Source organism: Hipposideros armiger, unplaced genomic scaffold (assembly GCF_001890085.2).
Source record: "Hipposideros armiger isolate ML-2016 unplaced genomic scaffold, ASM189008v1 scaffold_55, whole genome shotgun sequence".
Taxonomy (NCBI): Eukaryota; Metazoa; Chordata; class Mammalia; order Chiroptera; family Hipposideridae; genus Hipposideros; species Hipposideros armiger.
The window spans coordinates 775,279-796,870 of NW_017731405.1; the positions used below are offsets into that span (position 1 = coordinate 775,279).

Sequence of the window (21,592 nt, forward strand, 5' to 3'; positions counted from 1 at the left end):
ATCCAGACAATAGCCATATGAAGTAGGTATCATTGTCTCCATTTTACAGATGAACAAATTGAAGCACAAAGTAGTAATTTGTCCAAACTCACAGCTAGTATGTGTCTCAAGAGTCCTTGCTCTTAACCACTGTGACATTCTATACTGCCACATCTTTTTATTTGATGAAACTTTAGATTTTCCCACCTACTTCCCCAAAAGGAAATTTAAATATTAAAATACCTAGAGAAGTTTAAAATCCACACACACAGCCAATTAAAAGGAGCAGAGAACTGTGTAGAGCAGAAGTCTGAGAGGAGCCAGTTTTTCCATCAGAGCACTATATTTGGCTCTGATTTCCTGCCAACTAATGAAATAAAATATGTTAGATTATATGGTTCTCACTGTTTTTTACAGCAAGCATGCAAATTATTTTGTGGAGAAAGAAGTTTTTGGCAACTTGAATTCTAGAAGCAATTTCTACAATTCTAATAACTCTGTATTAGCGTTTTTTAAAAAACCCTTTTTAAACCATGAAATGTATTGCATATTCAGAAAAATACATAGATGTGAAGCTTACTGAACTATTGTAAGGTGAACCCCCACCCTGGCCAGAAATAGGGGCTTGACAACCCCACAGAAGCTCTCCAGAACATGCTCCCTTCCAGCTGTAAAGCTCTCCTTCCCCCCACACGTGACCAAACCATTATTAATAGAACTACCTTTGCTTTTTAAAACGTTTATGCCTAAATAATATTGTAAATGCTATAGTTTAGTTTTGCTCATTTAACTTTATATGGAATATTATTCTTTTTGGTTTCAGACTCATCCAAATTGTTGTGTTGCTATATTCCTTTTTATTGTTCTCTAGCACTCCGTCATATGGTTACACATTTTAGGAATATACAATTGTCTGTTCATCAGTGGATGGACATTTAGGTTATTTTGGTTGTTGGCTATTATGAAGAATGCTGCTATAAGCATGCTTGCAGGTGTCTTCTGATTCAAGTATACACATATTTCAGCTAGGTCATAGCATGAGCATACATCCAACTTCTGTAGCTAATGCCTGGCGGTTTTCTAAAATAGTTGTACCATTCATACTACCACTAGTATTGTGTGTAAGTTCTTGTTTTCTAAATCCTTGACAATACTTAAAACTGTCAATCTTCTCAATTTGAACTATTCTTGCGTGCAATGGTCTCTCATTTTGGTTTAATTATGTTCTTGTTACTAATAAGGTAGACTTTTTTTTGTATGCATATTGGCCATTTGAATTTCTCTTATGAATTGCCTATTTGAGATTTGGGATTTTATTCTAAGTGCAACGGAAAGCATCTGAAGGGTTTTATGCAGGGGAGAGAGATTTGATCTCACCTCTTTGTGGGTGAATAAAGTTGGAAGGAGACAAAAGATCATTTAAGAGGCTAGTGCAGTAGTCTAGCTGAGAGATGACGATGGTCTAGACCAGAAGGTAGTAAGGGACAGGAAAAGCAGTCAATGTATGCCACATGTAAACTGGAATTAAACTTGATAGGATTTGTTGGAGATAGGATGTGGAGGGTGAGAGTGAGAAAGGCAGCAAGGATAACTTCTAAGTTCTAAATTGCAGAGCTGCATGAACTGTGAAAGATGGGTAAAGCTGAGAAGGATTGGACCAAAGGTGCCATTTTGGACACGTTCTATTTAAGATAGGTATGAAGCATCCAAATGAGGAGCTCACCAGGGAGCCGAAGACACACTTATCTAGTATTCTGAGAAGAGGTACAGGCCAGGAAAAAAATGAAACTGGGAATTGTCATGACACATGTCATTTAGAGCAATGGGAGAGACAAACTAGGAAGAGACAAGCTCTTCTCTTCTCAAGGTTGTCTGAACTGAAAGCTGAGCACTAGTTGGACCTTAAAAGGGCTAAGAGTGAGGGCAAGATGCTATGGGGAATAATGAAGGGGTTTTAAAGCAAAGCTCTCTGCCACTTAGTAGTTGTCACCTTTGACAATTTAACATCTAACCCCTTTTCATATGCCGCAAATGGTTAATAACATTTGTATTGGGTTGCCAGAAAAGTCATGAAGCGTTTTTGAAAAAAAAAAAACAAAACAGAAAAAATGTCATGACTTTTCTGACAACCCAATAGAATTGTGATTAAATCAGATTCTGTAATTCTTCCTTTCACATCTTAACTTTCTTATTCTTCTATTTTCAATGTTCTGATTAAGTATTTTGACACACAGGGAGGGTAAGACACCTATTGCCCACGTGCTTTCCAAATTAATGCTCAATGGATGGACTTTAGATGGTGTTGAGGTAAGAGAAGTACTTTAGACAGACATGTGTGCCAGTGTAAAGACAGGAGACGAGCATGTAAAATGAAGATACTGGAGTAAAGGCTTGGCAAGGAGACCCAAGTCTCTCCACAGAGAGCCTTGTAGCTTTGATGCATGTTTTCCTTAGCCAGCATGGAGGCAGGAAGTCCTGGACTCTACTGAATACACTGCAAGGCCTGGCCACTGGGATTACTAACAGGGAGGAATTTGAGATTAGAAAGATGTTCAATAGCCTGAGTATATGGAGTCGGTCACAGCAATAGCCAAGAGCAAATGGAGGAGGCAGGTGAGAGAAAGAAGTAGGAGGCCCCTGTGATCAGAAGACGGACCCGGTTAAACTCAGTAGGAGAATGAATGGGTCATCAGTCTATTAGAGGTTAAACAGCTGACAAAAAGTTAGGTTTAGAAAAAGATGAGAGTACATACCTGGTGAGCAAGAGAACTTGTGAATGAGCAAGACTACTAGTGGAGAGATCTGGTAAAAAATGCCAACAGTGAAGAACAAAGTTTCTGGTGTGCAACAAAGCTGTGGGGTCTCTGTGGAATAAACTGGCAGAGGGACAGTGCTTGAGAAATACAGTTAAATGTGGTATCAATCAGTAGCTGTCAGAATGTAGGAAATGTAGGAAGTTTTGCACCAAAGAATTTTAAACCTCTCCCAAAGAGCTTCTTGTAGCAAAGAATTTATGAGGTTTTCAACCATCTTGTAGAACTCAGCAGGGTCAGGATGAATGACAGAGTAGCAAAGGATTAAGGAATCCTAGTCACTCCTAGATTTTCAGGAGAAGTTTTCACCTCTTAGTAAAGATGGCTAATCCAACAGAGAAGTCATTAGGTCAGCCCATCCCAAGCCAACCGCACCATGATGTTCCTAAGGGTGAACTAGGTGCGAGGGTCTTCTGAAGTACTGTGTTGAGAGTTGTATTAATGTACCTTAATTCAAGAGGCACAAGGTTCTATTAGTTTGGCTAAAGCTCCTCTATTAAGTTCATTCTCTAAACTCTCATGGAAAAACCATCTAGTAACCAAAGCCCTCTGGTTAGCTGCAGATATTATTATGGAGGGAACACATGGAAGTGAGGTCCTTCCTTGGAAAAATTTCTCACTTCTTAATATAGAATCCTAGAGCTGGAAAGAAGTCCCAAAGTTCATCCTGTTCAGCCCATCATTTTATAAATGCAGGCTTGGGAAAACAGGAGGGCTTGGCAGCATCTGGAGCTAAATCCCTTAAAAGACGCCTGCCCTCAGATGTGCCTCTTGCGTGTCCGGGACTTCATCAAGTCAGCACCGGTAAGAGCATCCACTGGGGTCTAGTTAAGTTAGTCCTGTGTTTAAGTGTAAAGTCAATAATCCACCCCCTATTATATGATCACAAACCGACTACTAAAATGAAAGGCATTTAAACATATTCCAAATTTGGAAGTCGACATTCCCAAACTATGAGGCTAGTTACACAGATAACATGAATATTACTAGCACAGATAAATCTGCCATTAAAATATTACAAATAGTGGCTGAGCAGGCCAAATGTACGGGGTAGACAGTCTCTAAATCCTACTCAACAGAAGTGCACAACTTGCTGTGTTCTTTCTATTCGAAGTGAAGTGATAGTATCTACCAGCAATGTTAAACAAACAAAATGAGGTTAACTCAATAAATATTTTTTATTAAAGAAAAAAATGGAATATTGTTAAGCACCAAAACTGTATGTTGTTACATTGCATGTACAAGAAGAGAAAGGTGATTGCAAAACTTGGTGTACAAGTACTTAACTCTGAAGTCATGAGTGTAAAAACATGAAATACAAAGCAATACAATAATTACGATGCAGAAAAGTTGCACTAAAGAGCAAAAGTCAACAGTCAAAACAATTATTGGAGATTTCAGAGTATTGCTATAAATGCTTGCTTAGTTTTTTCTTTGTACGTTTAATACTTTAGAATGTTAACTGAGCATATTTAAGTATTGTAAATTTGCAAGAGTTGGCATTTACAATACACTGTGCACATTGCCCATGTAATGTAAGGGTGTTAAAGCAATCCTTAAAAGCCAAGCACAATGTGCTAGTGTTTTGCTTCTACCATTATAATATTGCACAAAGCTAGTAAATAGTGAATTGGTTTGCCATTAAAATTTCATTTAACTGGAAAGGCTAAAAAACATGTCAGTTTCATGAGCCTTAATGGGTTTACTCATGCAAAATGATCTATAGCCTTCAATTTTTCATAAACTACATATTATGGTTTCAACCTTGGCAAGACATACAGTACAATGAGAAGTTCAAGGAGACAGTGGGGATTCTGTCCAAGCTGAATAAGTCAGAAGTCACTGTATGGGTTGTACTGTCTACTCCTTTTGGTTCACAAATGAAGGGAAAATGCCATCTTGTGATTATGGAGACTTCTTAAAACCAGTATAATTAGTATTGGGAAAAACTAGAATAACTTGTTACATACACTCTTTGATAGTTAACCATAAAACATGCAAGTTAAATAAAAACCCCAAAATTTCCCTTGTCAAAACTGAACGCTGTAACCAGCACCCACACCTTTTGTACACATCTAAAAATCACTTTCCAGGGTCCTGTCTTAACTCCCCAAATTGAGCCACTCTTAGTTATACCTGATTTAAAAAAACAAAACAAACTTTCCCCTAACCCTCAAAATAAATGATTGCTTTGAGATTCGGTGTGAAATAACATTGATAAAATATTTAATGTCAATCTCAGAGGTATTTTCTGTACACGCACCTTACAGTGTCATAATAAATGTTTGGAGAAGAGGAGAAACATTTATAAATTTGGAATTCAGTCAGTTAAATTCCTCAAATACCAAGCTGTACATTTACTGTGGGCAAAACACAAAATTTCAGAATGAATACATCTTTGACATAACTCAATGGGCAAACATTTAACAGACAGAGAGAGAGAGAGAGAGAGAGAGAGAGAGAGAGAGAGAGAGAGAGAGAATATGAATGAATACCCAGACTCCCTCTCACCCTTAAAAAACCTTTGTCTACATACATGATAGTTTAGGCAGCAATATAAACTCATTTTGTAGGAAAAATTTTTAAATTAGATTATATTTATAGGATAAAAAATACCACTGCTTCATTTTACAAAGCAATTAAGCAGAGACTCTTCTCTATGTGCTTTAACTAAACAGCACTTTGCAGCAAAGTTCAGAAATAGCTACTGAATTGTTCAGTAGCACTAAATAAACACAGCATGCTCCAACAGTAAGGTGCTTCTCCTTTCTTACCTCTCTTCCATCTGAAATCAATCTTGCTGGTCAATCCTCTAACACTAAGCATAGTTCTTCTCCTATGCTAAGCAATAAATGGGGAATATAATCTGTTTAAAATGTACATTTAACTTTATATTATCATTTAAATTCAGTGCAAGAATTAGGTAAAACTTGTTAAGGTTTCTGCTTTCACTACCAAATAGTTGCATGTTAACAATGTGTCTGCCAGTTCTTAAATGTTTTACAGCTGTTCAAAAAGATTTTTTACAAATAACCTGGTAAAGTATATGAAATTTAACTCCCTGATAAGGCCTTTAAGGGCCCATTAGTACTTTACAAGTTGGTATCTGATGGTAAGTGCACAATAATGAAATTATGAAGGTTAAAAAACAAAACAAAACACCCTTGTATTTAGTCAAAGAAAAAGTTTCCTTAAGCTAAAAGCACTGACTTAAATTTATATACACACTTAGTGAATGTAATTAAAAAATGGTGTCTTAGGGAATGTACAAAATTAAATTGTATTAATTGTATTCTGGCCCCATTCTAAATAGAGAGGATGCTGCCCATTAATTTTTGTTCCACTAGTATGAGTTTTAATTCTTAGTGTCTGCTAAGGCCAAAGAATGCTTTACAATTTAACACATTTTATGACAGAAAACGCTCATGTCATAGGTTACCAAATATTGCTACATGGCTCAGCTTTGTAGAAACAAGGATTTTTTTCCCTCTCACTATACAGAGTACATGAAAGTGCTGAAAATTTTCTATGGTTTCATGTAAGAAAAGCCCCACATTCCCACTATGGAAATACTACACCTGATAACTGCCGTAGCTGTGTCTAAGAGTTCATTTGAAAATGGTCTTGAAAATGCATTTTATTGAAGTGTTTCATTTCTACAATGAAGAATTAAGGAATGATTGTTTTTGTGCCACTCACAACCTCAATAAGCCAATAATATATATATCGAGTGAGCATAAGTGCTCATCTTTAAAAAATCCTCTTTAGCCAGGCATTTCCTCATACTGCTACACTCCAGTACCGTCAGGATTGTAAATCATTAGGAATACCTTCTCTATACATGCCACGTTGGTTATACATACAAAATTTTAGTTACATTAGTAAGAGAAATATTTAAAACTGACATTCAAGTGAGCAGTAACATTAACCTCAAAACATCCCCCAAGTCATCATCTACTTGTTTCCCTATTTTACATATATTGCAGTTGAGACTAGATTGGTAAATTAACTTCTAAATTGATTCAGCATAAGCAAGCAGCTGTTTGTGGATTCTTAATATGGAAATAATATATTAACCGAAATATAACTGTCAAATATTTTAAACCATATAAATAGTACAGCCAAGTTTGGAACTGGAAACATAAGTACCATCATAACTAAATATATACAAATTTAATGCTAAGGCCAAACATGCTCATTTTATTCGGGGTAAGGGAAAAAGAAAAGAATTTAACCATGCATACATAAGTCCTGTTGGGTTCTGAAACTGCTTTAAAATTAAGATGAGGATTCAACTGGTTATCTCAATTTGATGGACAAGTAGACTGTAGTTATTTTAAATTTTAACATTATTTGTGAGAACTCTAAAAAGTTGATGACCTGCAGTAACACGCAATTTTGTGGAAGTAGGAACCTGAATCTTGAAGGGAAGTGAGTGTGTTGTAGAAATTATTTACCAGAGACTAAGTAAGCATAGCTGGCTGCTTTAACCTACTCATCTTCAATTAAGAAAACCTTTATGAAGTGCTACAACGGGATGTGCTAAGAGCTGTGGAAATACCCCTCCAAGGATCATAGGAGTCTGTCTGTACACCCTCTATTATTTGCTAGAGCTTATTACAAAATGGCTCAGGAAGATAGATCACAGGACCCTTTTATAATATAAGTGAGTTTCCTTTTTAAAGGAATCCCAGCTGCAACACAAAATGGGTAGCAAATTCCCTCTAAATATAAAAGTTCCAGTGTTTACACTGTTAATTTAATACTAGATCCTCCCATATTTTTCTAAATGTCAATGAATGAAAAACAAAACATGTTATGAACAAACATCCAAAGGCATAAAATTGATACACAATTTTTTTCAGGTTTGCAAATTTGCTAAAATTTTCTTCAAATATATTAACAATTATCAATAAACAAATTGTTCTTTGGGTTAAAAAGCATGCTTCAATGCTTTACTGATGGTATATAGGGAAAAATCTACCCCACTCCCCAAACATGAGATAAAGATTCAGTTTATATATCATATCTGTATTTCTAATCTTCCCAGACAAGATGTGAGAACAGTACTAGAATAAACCAATGTATTGTGAAAATGCTGTGCAAAAAAGCTCCTAGTCTTATCAGTAAAAATATTACGAACATTTAAGCAGAAAGATTTTGTTTACAACCTATTGCCAGAAAATTTTCTCCACAATTATTTTCAAGGAAATAACACTTTAAAGTGACAAAGGTATGAATATTACTTTTTTTTCCAGGAATAACAATTCATACACATTGGAGGGCTTTTACTCTGGGACTGCTTACTCTGGGTCTAAGCCAGAAAATTGCCTCATAAGAAGTAAGTTTTTTGGTACTGCAGTCCTTAACTCCCTTCATATAAAGGCCAAGGTCTGTCTTATGCAGAATTATACTCTACAGAGTACTGTAAACTGGGTCCAACATATCTACCTTCATTCAAGCCCACAATAGTCCAGCTGAGAATTCATAATGGCCATTCATATAAATGCATCCTTCAGGACTCCATTACAACAAAATCGGCACCTAGAGCTACATACATGTTTAAAAACTTAGTGACAATACCAAAGCTCTCTCCCAAAATTCCACTCAAAGCATGTGAAGATAATGAAATGACAGTTAAGGAGGCTTTTCTTTTCTGCCTGGCTATTTTCTTCTGTAAATTTGTGGAGCACACATTTTTTCACTGTGGAGCATAAAATAAAAATTTAAATGGTGCATGATAAAAACACTTAAGATCTGTATCCCTATTACTGAATCCTAATTTTTGATTCTCAATAGGAAAGTCATGTTGAATTATAATAATCAAGCAATAGTTCAAACAAAAAGACTAAAAATAATTTGAAATATCAAATTACAAAGTATTGCTTCTCATAAACAAAGCTGCACATAAAATTCAAACTGTTATAAATTCACAATTATGAAGAGCTATTTAAAAACATGGAAATTTTTACTTCAAAAGCTTACAGAATGTAAGAGTGTGTGGTCTTCTAAAAATATGCCATGTTAAATATATCATGTTGTGGTAAACACATTAATAGATGTATCTCCATATTATGTATCTTTCCAGATGTTGAACATCTTTACGAAAATTCCTTTGAGATGGGTAATGTGGGAATTTTCAGTACATTTCCACCTGATTTTCTTTCAATTCCTGTCCTATAACTATCATGATAAACTTCTTTTTCCGAGTGTTACATTACTTATATAAGCTGATAATGGAAGAAGCTCTGTTAATTTTCAAGCAGATGACTATTCAGTGCACTGGAAAGATGGATTTCAAAGCAGTCCCAATACAGCTCACAGTAGATCTCTGTCAACCCAGTGTTCTTCCAACTCACTGCAACCCCTAGCTTAAATGGCCACTACAAGTACGTAAGTGAGTGGACAGGAGGGGAAGGTGGTAAAAACAAAAACAGGGATCTCTTTGAAGGCCTTTTCTTCACTGCAGTCAGGAACATTGCACATCTAAAACTCATGTTAACCACCATCTACTGGAATGACTGGAAAAGTGATAACTTGCCAATTGTGCTTCCTTTTTTTTCACACCACTGAGACAAAATACTTTGGATTTAGTGAAATCCAATTGTTGCATCAAGTGCTTAAAATTTTGTTTTCCAAAAGAATATGAACCGATCTTCAACTGTAGGTATTTTTTTCTTTCTGTTGAGTCACCTGTTTACAAACAAAATAATAAAGTATTAAAAAAGGATGACCTATTAAAGGCAGTGTGTTTATATGTTCCCTCACACCTTTTCCAATATCCGGGATGAACACTGAGTTTTTCCTTATAAAAGGCCAGTTATACAAATGGTGTGCAGGAGACACTTTTTAAAAAAAAGGATACGCTTGTACTCTTAAAGCAATAAAAATGAAAACAATTAAAATACGGATTTTGATCAATTAAAAAAGGCTGTATGTTAGATTCAGTTTTAATTTTAATCCTTTTACTCTAACATTTTATGTCAAAACTACATACTAAAAAGGAAAATACAATCTAAAATACTTGCCTCATAAACTGCCATATAGTAAGAACTATTAAAATGGCATCTTTAAAATTGACAAGGGAGCAGAATTTATTATATCGATATTTAGAGAGCAGGATTACACTGGTCTTTTCAGGACTTTTTAAAATTCAAAATAGTTGTGTTTGAGATTGATGAGCTTACTTATGGCATAGGAGCATTTATATAAAAGACCTACTTGTCAGATAAAAGCTGACATGCACATGAATAAAGTACTAACTTATTTTATCATAGTCCTGCGTTATCTAGCTACATGTGGCTATTGAGCACTTATAATAAAATGTGGTTGGTGTGACTGAGAAACTCAATTTTTAACTTGATTTAAATTAAAATTTGAAACAGTATAAAATATTTATCCATTAAATACAATTTTTTGGTTTTGGTAGGGCATTTCACTTTCACCACTGAATATTTAACATCCAAATTGAGATGTGTATGTTGTAATTTGCACGAGTAAATGTAAAATACACAATGGATTTTGAAGACTCAGTACAAAAAAAATGTAAATTACACTGAATTTTTTATATTAAAAACATGTTGAAAGATACTATTTTGGATATATCATGTAAAATAAAGTATTAGTAAAATCAATTTCACCCATTCTTTTTTACCTTTTTAAATGTGACTATTAGAACCTTAAAAAAATCACACCTGTGGCTCACACTGTATTTCTCCTGGACAGCATCATTGTAGTTACTTCATAAGTTTCAGAAAGACCCCATAGGAAACAAATTAGAAACTCAACAAAAAATCCACATAATTATATATATTTCCTTATGTGGAGAAATACCCTTCAAGGATACTGTTACCTATAGCAACCTCTGGGATGAGGCAGAACAGGGGATTTTCAAAAAGAGTATGCAATTACATTAACAATTTAAAATCTGTAAGAACGAAGCTAATTAATGGGAAATGCAAATGATAGCCCTTTTTGCTTTCTGCAGAGGGGTATCTCAAAGTTCAGAGCTTTAGAAATGATTTCCCAAGACCACACAAGGCAGTGATATACAGACAGCTCCTTTATCACTGCCTGCTCAATCTGTAGGGATTACCATTAGGTCTATGGTGTGTTTGTGGTGTTGCATACATTCAGTCTTTTAAAAGTGGCTTTGCAAGTATCTGAGGTCCCACATTTTCTGGAAGTATTTCATTGTTTCTTTCAGTATTATACTACATATACCAGCCAAAAAAGGGAAAGTTTTAGGCAATTTTCAAAGTGGTATTCATCATGGGCATATTCTTAACATCTGATATAAGGCAAAACTAGAAGCCAAAAGATAAATACCATCCCAGCCACTTGAATATATGAAATTCTGTTGCAGTGTCTGCGTGTTGGGCAAGATCTGGTGGGAGGGAAGAAGAGAAACAGGGATGGGCTGCCCTGAGCAGCTGCTGGTAGGACATGTATCCTGACTGGGCCACTGCAGGCAACTGTCATAAAAGGACTAAAGACTCATTTCTGTGAAGGCCCAGCTGTGGGATTAAGTAGTCAGTGCTAAAATGGTGGTTTCAGGCATGGGCTTAGCAGCTCACTGAGAAGCTACAAGCAGAAGCCGACAAGGCAATAAGTAGCAAGCACTGTAATGACTACAGATATCTAGTGAGGAAGATTTCCAGTCAGGCATACCTGAGTATCTAGACACATTCGCACACTGAGCAGACGCACTGATATACTGACATCCCTCTACAAAGCATAGTGTAAATATGTACAGGCACAAATGGTTTGAAATTATTTTGGGATCCAAAAATAGTAATTATATAAAGTGATGGACTGAGCCTCTAAAAATAACAGGAAAAAAGGATACCAACAGCCCAAGACCCGTGGCAGGACAGCGGGACTATGGAACGTTGACTGAAACACATTAAAGGTAACATACAACCACTTATCAAAGGAATGTATTTTTTTCCCCACCATTTTGTTAAGCTGTGCAGATGCTGCTAGGAAGGATTGGGGTTGGGAGTGTAGAAGAGGAACATTGGACCCATGCCCAAAATGAATAGGTAAAAATGCTTTTAGTATATCTGATATCCAAAATAGTATTTTTGAACATGTAATCAATATAAAAATTAATGACGTAGTTTATATTTTTTCTGTATTATGTCTTCAAAATCCAGACGTATTCCTGCATATAATACATCAGGTGTACTTGGTCAGAATCCTGGGAGTGAAGGCCAGGAATCTGTACTTTTAATAAGCTTCCCAGGTAATTCTTATGACCAGGCATATTTAAGAATCACCGTGATAACACGTAAGTTTATTACTCCTTTACTCACTCCCTCCAGGACTATGAGTCTTCCCCTTTGGGTAAATATTATGAAGCTATATACTATTTAATTTATAGTATGCGTTATCTTTACTGATTCTATATATTTAGCATAATTTGTGCCACACTACTTTATAATTAGCTTATTAAAATATACTGGAGTACAACCCTCTATTACCTTAAGAGAATGCCAAATATGTAACCAATACCCACAAGGGTACTCAATAAAATAATTTTTATATATTATGTTAACTGCAATTTTAACTAAACAATGCAGTTTAACTAAACAACGCACAATAAGCCTTAAAATGATCAACTTTAGTTTTAAAGGCTTATAGAAAGACTGATCTTAGAAAATTCCTTTGTGGGCAGTGAATAAGACATCAAAATTTGATGTGCGTAACAGTTTGTAACCAAAATGCTTCAGTTAGAAAAAGACTTTTGTTTTTTAAAGCTAGAATAAGAGTATCCTCTTCACTTGGGATATGGCTGTACTCAAGAAATTTTTAATGACCAAGATATAAAAAACAGGATTTACAAAGCAGTTTCTTGCTTTTCTATTAAGTTTCTAGAATCTACAGATGGAAAACCTGAAGTTTACAAATTTATAATCCAAGCTATAATTGAGCTGTATAATAAATAATAAACCTGAGACTCCATATAACAGGCCTCATCATCCAATATAAAAGCTGTTTTACCAGGTGCTACTGAAGAAAGTAAGACCATTTACTTGTTAGTTTTCCCAGTCTGTGCAAGGCAAAGCCTCCTCTTCATCTTCTGACTCAGGGGATGCTTCTTTGATTCTTCTAAGAGCTTCATGGATGCTCCGTGTTAAAGGGTCTGTGTCAGGCAGAAGCGTGAACGATTCTCTCAAAACTTCCTTCTGTACCTTCTTCAATTTTACCCCCTTTCTTATTTGTGCCAAGATATTATTACTGTCATCTTCATCAGGAAAAGGAGGCAGAGTTCGCTGTTCAACCTTTTTCAGATGAAAACTACCACGCTTCAAGGAAGCTAGCACCTCGTCCATGGGTGAGCTCACTTTAGAAAACGAAAGAGAACAATTACAGTTAGGATCACACTTAAGAAGCAAACTATATAACCTGTAGACTTTAGGACTGTGAGAGCCCAGGACACTGGGAACATCATTTACAAAATGGACCAGGAAGTGTGTACAGAAGGGTTGCCAGAGCACAGGGATCCTAACTATGCTTATTAAAAAGAAATCCCGAGACTTGAGTTCCATGTCAGGTATTAATGGTATTCCTATCACTTTCCATGTGAAAGAAGGGAGCACAGTGGAGGCTGGGAAGTGGTCTTTAGTAATATAACTGAGGCTTCCAAAGATTTCCATAATGTACCAGCTTAATCTAAATTCAGGCGGTGACTGGACCAGCCGAGTGGCTCAGTTGGTTAAGAGCTTACTCAAGAGTGCGAGCTCTGAGCAACAGGGTCGCTGGTTCAATTCCCAGCCCGAGCTGAGCTGCTGCTGAGCTGCCAACAGGTGGCAGGATGGCTCAGCTAAAAAAATGAAAAGAAAAACAATAAAGTCAGGTGGTGACTAGGTTACACATTAAAAAAAAAAAATTTTTTTTTTGGTTCATTATAGTGATTCCCCCCACCCCTGCCCCAATTTGGTTGTTTTACGTATGAAATTCTGCTTGGGTTATGGTAAAAACATATTTTACAGGATGGTCTCTCAGATTAAAATGTACTATGTAAAACATTTTATTTTATGTTCTCCCTATGCAAACTAAAGCTCCTTAAGTGCCAGTGTTATTCTGTTCTTTTCAAAACTAGTTTTAAGGCATATCTGACATGTAATAAATAGTACATATTACAACCTATTCCTTTTTTGCTTCTTTATAAAAAGAGTATACCAAGGTCCTCAATAAAAGTGACCAAATGTTACAATGTCCTGCTAATGTCATCCTACTGTGATAGTCCTGACCAGATGGTTTACCTCTGAAGTGAATATCTTTCTTGTATTTCCCAGGTTTAAAATCAGACTTTCTAACTGAAAAGGAGCCACCTACTATGTATTACCAAATAGATCAATTATAACTTCAGAAGATATATTTTTAAAATCATGCCTAACAGCTAAAGAAGGTATGCATTTCTCTGTCTATACACATTTGTCGATGTGCGATGTGCGCTGATGGGAATTCTGCCCTGCTGAGACCTTGAAAACCTGTTTGCTATCAAACACTGCCCCAAAATAAAATGTTTTAAGTTCTGTAAGGTCCTATGGAATAAAAAGTCCTTTGATTATGACTTACTTTATTCAATAGATGAACACAAAAATATCTTTTTAACTTACCTCTCCTCCTCTGTAAACCTTCAGCAGTCTTTTTGAGCTTCTTCCTGGCACTGACCAGCTGGCTACTGTCAAAGAGGTGTGCTGAAGGGGCACTTGCAGACTTCGGGATCCTCTTCTCGTTTCCCTCCATTCTAGGCTGACCTGTCTCCAGTGTCTCTGGGTTGTTGTCCTTAGCAACAGGCAGAGGTGGTGGTGGTGGGGGAGGGGGAGGAGGTGGAGGTGGGGGAGGTGGTGTTGGAGGAAGAGGTGGTGGGAGTGGATCTGTGGTAACAGAAGCTGGTTCAAGGTCAGTATTATTCAAAAGTGGAAGAGAAACAGTGGGAGGCAGTTCCGAGGTAACACCACTGAGAGGTAATGAAGTGGCTTCAAGTTGCACGAGGATCTGAGCTTCTGTTGTGTGTGATGACCCAAGCTTGCCTCTTCCTTCCCCCACCTCTTCACTTTTCTCTTCTACCTGTAGCACTCCTGGTAGAGAGTCGCACTGGTCCTCACAGGGCACAGGACTGGTGGCACTCCTTCTTCTTGCATGAGCCAGTCGCAACCTAGTTGATTTAAGTATGACTTGGCCAGGGTACCTCTAAAAAAATCAAAAGTTATAATAACTGGTTAAATTATATTAAAACTAATTATGAACAAATGGCTATCTCTTTTGTTGCTCAAATGTAAGATGTTATTTTGGAGCTTCTGTAATTTTCAGGGGAAATTCTTTAATAAAGTTATACAGAAAGCCAGAATACCAAAGAGTAATACCTTTCCAACAGCCATTACCAAAATCTTTCTTATTTACTTATCAAATCCTTTATGAAGGCCTTATCACCTTTATCTACTTAAAAAGTCAACTGTTCAAAATTACTACCTGATTTAAAAAAATATATCTTTACTGAAAATTATGAATTTAAATGGAAAAATAAAAGCAATGTAAACTACGCAAAATAATGTCAAACACATATATGCACAAAGCAAAGGAACAGCTATTAATTAGTTTCTTATATGTATTTGCAAATGCTTACAGAGAAAATGTTTTGGAGTACTGATATATAGAACTCTCATTCTATATTTTTAGTTTAGTAAAGCCTAGGATTAATGCATTCTTAACTCAAGGCTTATCCTTGTATTAAAAACTCTGCTCCCCCTTTCACTCTAATACTCAACCCTTTCACTATAATACTAAGAGAACTTGATCAAAAGCTTCCTTCACCTATAAGATGATCCCTCACCATAGATAGCAGAAGTAAGGCTCCTGAGTCCTTTAACACTAAAACCATTCAGCTTAAGCACAGTTCCAAGGAAATATTTAGCTGCTATGATATGAGTCCACAGTTAAGGGTTAATCTGGTGAGAGAACTGCTGAAGCATTTCTCATGTATGTGGATCCACCCTCTAATTCTGCCACTGGTCATTTCCATCGATTATTACCATAGGTTGATGTATGTGGAATTAATAACAAACTGATGCTCGAAATGGACAGCTGGCTGTGGCCTAACCATTTTATAAAACTCAGGCTTCCCAGAGGTTTTGACCATTCCTCTTATACTACACTGAAGTGGTAGGCCAAGGATCACAAGAATATTAATTCTGGAAACAACCAGAGGAAGGTAGCCATGCAATCAAAACATTAATTTAAAAACACAACAAAACGGACTGCCATGATAATAATTATTTTCTAAATAAGAAGGAAAATCAAGCTTTTCTCATACAAAGAAATCTTACAATACGAGAGTGTATCTAGCTCTGTTTAAAAAGCAATGGAAAATAACAAATTGACCATATTTTTATTACCTGTTTAAAAGTTCGAAGTCTATCCAGTGTTCTCTGTCTTTCTTGGCTAACCCAGGCACTTTTTCTTTCTTCTTCATCATGTAATTTTTCTTTCTTCTGGTGAAAAATTAATAGTAATTCCATTACAATGTGTCCCATTCCTTTTTGTCATTAATAGGACTTTTTAAAGGTATCCAGGCAGAAAAACCAGGTCTCATAAGGAGGGGGGAGGGGTTACCTCAGGCCTCACCACTGCAATATTCAATGTTACATGATAGTATGGCAATGTCTCCAACATTTTGATAAAGAGAAAAGTGACGGTATGATACAGCCAAGTTGTTCTTCATGTATAAAGGAAACAGACAAGCATTCCCCAAACATGTCAGAACTCAGAAAATACAGCAACCATGAAACCTTCTTGAAATAGTATCTTAATGAAATCTACCCAACTCCAAGATGAATCAAAATAAATTCAGGAAAAGAGAAGTGGTGATGGGGAGTACTTACTTGATGGTAACAGAAGGTAACCCAAAGTGGGTTTCTGTGAACAATCTGTTTGTCAACCTGGGTTCTGGTTATATAGGTATATTATTCATTTTGTAAAAATTCTTCAAATTATACACTTACGAGCTATACACTTTTCTATATGTATATATATTATGTATATATTATTCTTCAAAATAGCAATAAAAGGTTTTCAGAACAAAGTCTTGTTTTCTGGTCAAGATGGTGAAGTAGGTAAGCACCATGTTGCATTCTCTCACCAAATCAAAATTACAACTAAACTACAGAATCATCATCATTGCGAATCACCTGAAGTCTAGCTGAACAGAAATCCTACAACTAAGGATATATAGAAGCCGCGTCAAAACTGGTAGGAGGGCAGAGACACAGAAAGGGCTGGTCCCACACCAACATGCAGCAGTTAAACAGCAGGAGGGGTATCTCGATTGTGAAGGACCCCTGGAGAAGCAAGGGGTCCAGACCTACACCAGTATCCCCAGCCCAGGGTTCTAGTGCTGGGAAGAGAAGTCCCCATAATTTCTGGCTGTGAAATCCAGTGACACTGTGGCTGAGTAAGACAGAGGGCTGCTGGAGTCTGAGAGCTAAAGGGGCAGCTTTCTCCCAGACAGAAGTGCTGGCAGAATCTGTTACTTCTTTGTTGAGACCTCCCCCTTCCCAGCTGCCATATCTGAGTCTCCATTAACCTGGCTAACACTGCCGACCCTGCCCTAGTGGGGTGCCACACCCCACCAAGCTTGCAGAACTACCCAAGCCACTTCTAGTGGCTATTCCATACAAACAGCCTGTCTTGGCTCATACTGTGGACTTTTCTAACATCTCTCAAAGGTTCAAAAACCCCAAACAAGTAGCATCTGGCCTTGGCATGTCCTGTACCTCTTGCTGAGCAGTTCCAAGCCTGACAATGATGGCAGCTGGCCTCAATTTGGAGCTTACGAGGTGTGATTACAAAATATAGTGAATGTTTAAATTAAAAAAAAAAATTATTACAGTAAAAGACACATTGCCATTAATCCCCCTCAAAATACTCCCCTTCGCTTTGCACACACTTATCTCATCATTCTTGCCACTTTCTGAAGCAGTTCTGGAAATCCCCTTTCATGAGTGTCTTCAGTTGTGCTGTTGTGGCTGCCTCAATGTCCTGAATTGATTCAAATATGTTTTCCTTTCATGGTCATTTTGACTTTGGGGAAGAGCCAGAAGTCACACGGTGCCAAATCGGATGAATAAGATGGATGAGGACACACCGTAATGTTTTTATTTGACAGAAATTGCCATACCAGAAGTGATGTGTGACATGGAGTGTTGTCATGATGGAGGATGAAATAAAGACAGTCACAAAAGAGGACTTCCAGAACTGCTTCAGAAAGTGGCAAGAATAATGGGATAAGTGTGTTCAAAGCAAGGGGAAGTATTTTGAGGGGGGTTAATGGCAATGTGTCTTTTACTGTACTAATTTTTTTTTAAACATTCACTGTGTTTTGTGGTCACATCTTATAGCCTCTCCCAGGAATCTCCAGCCCACAGTGGGTGATGGCTATCTGTGGATTGCTTTGTGGCTCATTCCAGGTGGCCCTGGGCAGGGCACACACTGCAGCTGAGCTTGGTTTGCAGCAGGGCCCTGGGCCGGTATGCCTCGGGGACAGCTTCAGACCAAAAAGGAGCACCATCTGGCTGCCTCCAAGGATGACACATCCAAAGGGCAGATTGGGCAGATACCAGAGCCCTGCTAAAGTAAATCCTGTTCTGTAGGGTCAGCATCTGCAGAACAGCTCCTCCACTGTAGTCATAGCCTGTCATCACAACTATCTGCACAAGGGTCACTCTCTCCTACTGACATGCAAACAGCAACCAAGGCTCAACTACAACAGGAGGGCACACACAACACACACAAGGGACACACCTGGAGTACCCGGCTCAGGTGACCACGAAGACTGCACCACTGAGACCCCACAGGACACCTACTACATAAGGCCACTCAGCTAAGATCGGGAGACATAGCAGCCCTACCTAATACATAGAAACAAACCCAGGGAGGCAGCCAAAATGGGGAGACAAAGAAACATATCCCAAATAAAAGAATAGAACAAAACTTCAGAAAAAGAACTAAATAAAATGCAAATAAGCAATATACCAGATGCAGAGTTCAAAACACTGGTTATAATGATGCTCAATGATTTCAGAACCTCAACAAAGACATAGGAAACATAAAAACAGAGATAGAAAACATAAAAAAGAACCAGTCAGAAATGCAAAATGTAATAACTGAAATAAAGTATACATCAGAGGGCATCAACAGATTAGGTGAAGCAGAGGACTGAATCAGCAATTCAGAAGATAAGGTAGCAGAAAACACCCAATCAGAACAGCAAAAAGAAAAAAAATTTTTTTACATGAGGATAGTTTAAGGGGCCTCTAGGACAAGATCAAGAAAACCCACATTTGTATCATAGGGGTACCAGAAAGAGAAGAGAGAGAGCAAGGAATTAAAAACCTATTTGAAGAAATAATGACAGAAAACTTCCCTAACCTGGAGAAGGAAATAGACATATAAGCCAAAGAAGTGCTGAGTCCCAAACAAGATGCAGCCAAAGAGGCCCACGCCAGGATACATCATAATTAAAATGCCAAAGCTTAAAGACAAAGAGAGAATCTTAAAAGCAACAAAAGAAAATCATTTAGTTACTTACAAAGGAACTCCCATAAGACTGTCTGCTGATTTCCCAACAGAAACTTTACAGGCCAGAAGGAACTGGCACAAAATAAGTGATGAAAAGCAAAGGCCTACAACCAAGATTCCTTTGATTCTAAATGACAGCTTTGATGGGTATAGCTAAAGAGCGTCCTGGACAAGAAAAAACTAAATTTGTTCATCACCACCAAAACTGCATTACAAGTAATGTTAAAGGGACTTCTTTAAGAAGGGGGAAAAAAAAGATAAATATGAATAATAAAATGATAACTACATATTTAGCAACAATCACTTTAAATGTAAATGGATTAACTGCTCCAATCAAAAGACATAGGGTGGCTGAATGGATTAGAAAACAAGACCCTTACATATGCTGCCTACAAGAGACTCACTTCAGATTGAAAGACACACACAGACTGAAAGGGATGGAAAAAGATATTTCATGAAAAAGGAAAAAAAAAAACCGGGGCAGCAATACTCATACCAGACAAACGACTTTATAACAAAAGCTGTAACGAGACAAAGAAGGACCCAGTAATCCCACTTCTGGGTATTTATCACTACTTCAAAGGGATATGTGCATCCATATGTTAATTCCATTTTTTACAATAGCAAAGATATGGAGGTAGCCTGGGTGTCTATCAACAGATGAGTGGATAAAGAAGAGGTGGTGCATAAACAATGGAATATTACTCAGCCATTAGAAAGAATGAAACCTTGCCATCTGCAGCAACATGGATTGACCTCGAGGGTATTATGCTGAGTGGAGTAAGTCAGAGAAAGAAAAGCCATATGATTTCACATATATGTGGAATCTATAGAGCAACATAAACAGACAAAACAGGGACAGACTCATAGATACAGAGAACATTTTGAGGGCTGTCAGATGGGAGGGGTGTTGGTGGAATGGGTGTAAGAGGGGAAGGAATTTAAGAGGTACAAATTGGTGGTTTCAGAATGGTCATGGGGATGTAAAGTATAGCATAAGGAATATAACTATAATATTGAAATGGTTATGTATGATGTCAGATGGGTGCTAGATTTATTGGGACGATGACCTTTTTAGATTGTATGAATGTCTAATTATGTTGTGCACCTGAAGCTAATATAATATTGTACGTCAACTATAATTGAAAAATAAAAAAAAATTATTTAAAAAAACAAAAACAAAAAAAAGTATTGTTTTAAGAAAATGAGAATAGACAGTGATTGGGCAGGACACATAACAGAGCATGGAGGAAGTAGGTAGTATTAAAAGAAGCCATTGTGAGCAAAATAATCAAAAAAGTTCTGATAAGTTTCCATAAACTACAGCTTAAACGTATTCCATGTGTACTTTCTTAAAGTGAAAACCAAGATTTATGAGTATGGTTACATAAGACAAGAATGCATTTTTTAAAGGGGAGAGCTAACTTGTTTCCTAACCACCATGTCCTCCCCTTACCCAACTTATCTGAGCTTCAAAAACAAGTAATTTTACACTTCTTAAAACTACTCTGTTGTAGAGTTTACTATCAGATAGTAAGCTTCCTTCATCTTACATATTTAATTTGCAAGGATTTCTAAAAGAAATTTTGGAAACAATAAGGCTAAAATCTAGAGATCTACATTTTAAACAATCTATCACCCAAGAAATTTTGATAAAGATAGTTTAAAATCAGCTTTGAAAAACAATGATTTAAGCCAACTTTCATTTTCCTCTATGGTGCATGTGAACAATGACTAGATGGTTAATAGATTCATTCTCCCACAATGAGGTATTCTACCCAAAGCTGGTATTAGGCAAACTTAATTACGCAGATGACATATATCTTTGAGATTCCATCAAGTATCAATTTCCTCATTGCCCCATAAAATTCTTTGAGAAAGGATTTGATATTCACTTTAACAAGTTAATTAGTTACTCAATCCAGCAAAGTATTGGCATTTCATTAGAATTCAAAATCTTTATGTAATGAGGAACAACTTGTAAGTGTAGAACCTCAATTACAAGCTGCCAGTGCAGGTACTGATGGTGAAAGTAGGGGGCATTCTCATATACCTGTTCTGCTGGCCCATTGTCTAACCTTCCTTATAAACCAGTTTCTGACCCATGAAGAAAGTAATGAACAACAAAAGTGCAATAATTAGCTTTGCTATTTCTACCCTCTAACAGAAAGATGAATCATATAGTTAATGGGTAGTCTGGCTACTTTTTTTTT

General features: G+C 36.8%; 1 protein-coding gene and 1 long non-coding RNA gene across 4 annotated transcripts in view; one reads left to right on the forward strand and one right to left on the reverse strand.

Moving 5' to 3' along the window:
• Positions 1–14,413, forward strand: part of LOC109381911 (uncharacterized) — a 32,087-nt gene extending 17,674 nt beyond the window's left edge. Inside the window, exon 6 of the long non-coding RNA XR_002123838.1 lies at positions 14,096–14,413. This is a non-coding gene — a long non-coding RNA (uncharacterized LOC109381911). The remainder of the gene's footprint in view (positions 1–14,095) is intronic.
• The window catches only part of JMY (junction mediating and regulatory protein, p53 cofactor), a 92,423-nt gene continuing 74,777 nt past the window's right edge, over positions 3,947–21,592 (reverse strand). Inside the window, exons 8-11 of one of the 3 annotated variants that reach the window (XM_019641017.1) lie at positions 16,199–16,291; positions 14,420–14,996; positions 12,830–13,140; positions 3,947–9,485 (exon numbers count right to left, since the gene is read on the reverse strand). In XM_019641017.1, the coding sequence (XP_019496562.1) occupies positions 12,833–13,140; positions 14,420–14,996; positions 16,199–16,291 (978 nt within the window). In that variant the 3' untranslated portion in view covers positions 3,947–9,485; positions 12,830–12,832. Of the gene's footprint in view, positions 9,486–12,797; positions 13,141–14,419; positions 14,997–16,198; positions 16,295–21,592 lie in introns of all 3 variants that reach the window. The other 2 variants (XM_019641015.1, XM_019641016.1) reach the window with 2 other exon arrangements.